The sequence below is a fragment of the Sinocyclocheilus anshuiensis genome, unplaced genomic scaffold (assembly GCF_001515605.1).
Source record: "Sinocyclocheilus anshuiensis isolate Anshui unplaced genomic scaffold, SAMN03320099.WGS_v1.1 C32739735, whole genome shotgun sequence".
In the NCBI taxonomy this organism is placed as follows: domain Eukaryota; kingdom Metazoa; phylum Chordata; class Actinopteri; order Cypriniformes; family Cyprinidae; genus Sinocyclocheilus; species Sinocyclocheilus anshuiensis.
Window position 1 is genome coordinate 1 of NW_015619662.1, and position 1,376 is coordinate 1,376.

Consider the following 1,376-nt stretch of genomic DNA (forward strand, 5'->3'; position numbering starts at 1 on the left):
AAACAAGTTTCTAATTCAAAAGCGGTGAGCCAGGAAAACAGAGGGAGGGAACTGCCTGGCATCAGCAACTACAAAGTGTTTGAGTCTGCCCTTCAGGAACATGTGGCCAAACTAGAGGAGCCAGCCAATGACTTACTCAGTGACATGAATGGTACATCACACACCTTTGTGTTTAAAGATGTTCTGGTTCTGAATAACTTTAATAATTTTAGCACATGTGGCTGTTTGTCTTCTTGATTTATGCATGTCTCCTGAAGACATCACCATCAAACATTTACTTGACGTGGTCAATCATTGTTTCCGGAACTACCCTGCCCTTAAAAACATAACTGTGGTATATATTTCTCATAATTAATAGCAAATATTTCCCATTTTTAATACAGTTTGATCAAGTTTTCTTTCCTCTGTCTTCTTCACTTGTCTCTATAGAGTAAAATCAACAACATTCTGTCAAGTCAGCAAGAGAAGGCAGAGCAGAGGATCTCAGAGCAGTTTAAAATGGAAAACTTGATCTACACTCAAGATCCCATGTTCCTGAAGATCTTGAGTGAGATTACCAATGAGCAGTTCTCAGAAGAACAGTTACCTATGTTTGACAAAAAGTGCAAGTACAGTCATATGCTGGAGGCACATTATGAGGTAGATATGCCTAGGTTTCAGTAACAAATTGCAATGCAGTGCTTGTGGTGTGTGGAAGTAACTTAATATCTCATATATCATTGTTTTCTTTCAGATGGTAGTGCAGAGGATGGCTGACCAACTGCCCATGATGATCTCCCTTTTCATGCTGAAGGAAACTGCTGACCTCTTGTCTACTGACATTTTAGGTTTATTGGACGGGGCAAATGTGAGCGAGCTCCTCTTTGAGGACTCTGATGTCAGCAAAAGACGCAAAGACCTACTAGCTCGCTTGGATCGTTTGACTGCTGCTCAGGCAGCACTTGCTGAATTTATTTGAGGGATCTGTTGACTAGAGGATATTATATGAAAATACATCAAATCTGCCATAATAATATTATTTTATAATGTATCTGACAACTGTTCTATGGAGGTTTGCTAGATTTGACAACAATGTTTTGATTCTTTGATTCTTGATATATTGCTAGATTTTAAATTTCTGAAACTTCCCTGTAATCATTTCTAAATAATTAATAACTTTTAGCCTTGCAATTGAATTAACCTGCATCTTATGCTATTTGATTGTTTACATGTTGCTCACCAATGCTGTACTTTGTATCCAAGCCAAATCTAGAGGGCAGATACCTACAGTTTGTTTTCTAAAATCACTAAAAGCTTCAGTGCTTCAACTATAGTGTGTGATTTGTTAAAAAATTAAATAACATTTTCCTTAATGATTGACCTGCTTGTTTTATTTT

The 1,376-nt window shown here is 37.2% G+C and overlaps 1 protein-coding gene across 1 annotated transcript; it reads left to right on the top strand.

The window, feature by feature from the left end:
• The first annotated feature begins 13 nt into the window (after positions 1-13).
• LOC107682945 (interferon-induced GTP-binding protein Mx-like) lies at positions 14-1,358 on the top strand. Its single transcript, XM_016479052.1, has 4 exons — positions 14-151; positions 258-334; positions 430-639; positions 734-1,358. The coding sequence occupies exons 1-4, from the start codon at positions 145-147 to the stop codon at positions 956-958; spliced, it is 519 nt and encodes a 172-aa protein (XP_016334538.1). The 5' UTR covers positions 14-144; the 3' UTR covers positions 959-1,358.
• The last annotated feature ends 18 nt before the right edge of the window (positions 1,359-1,376 follow it).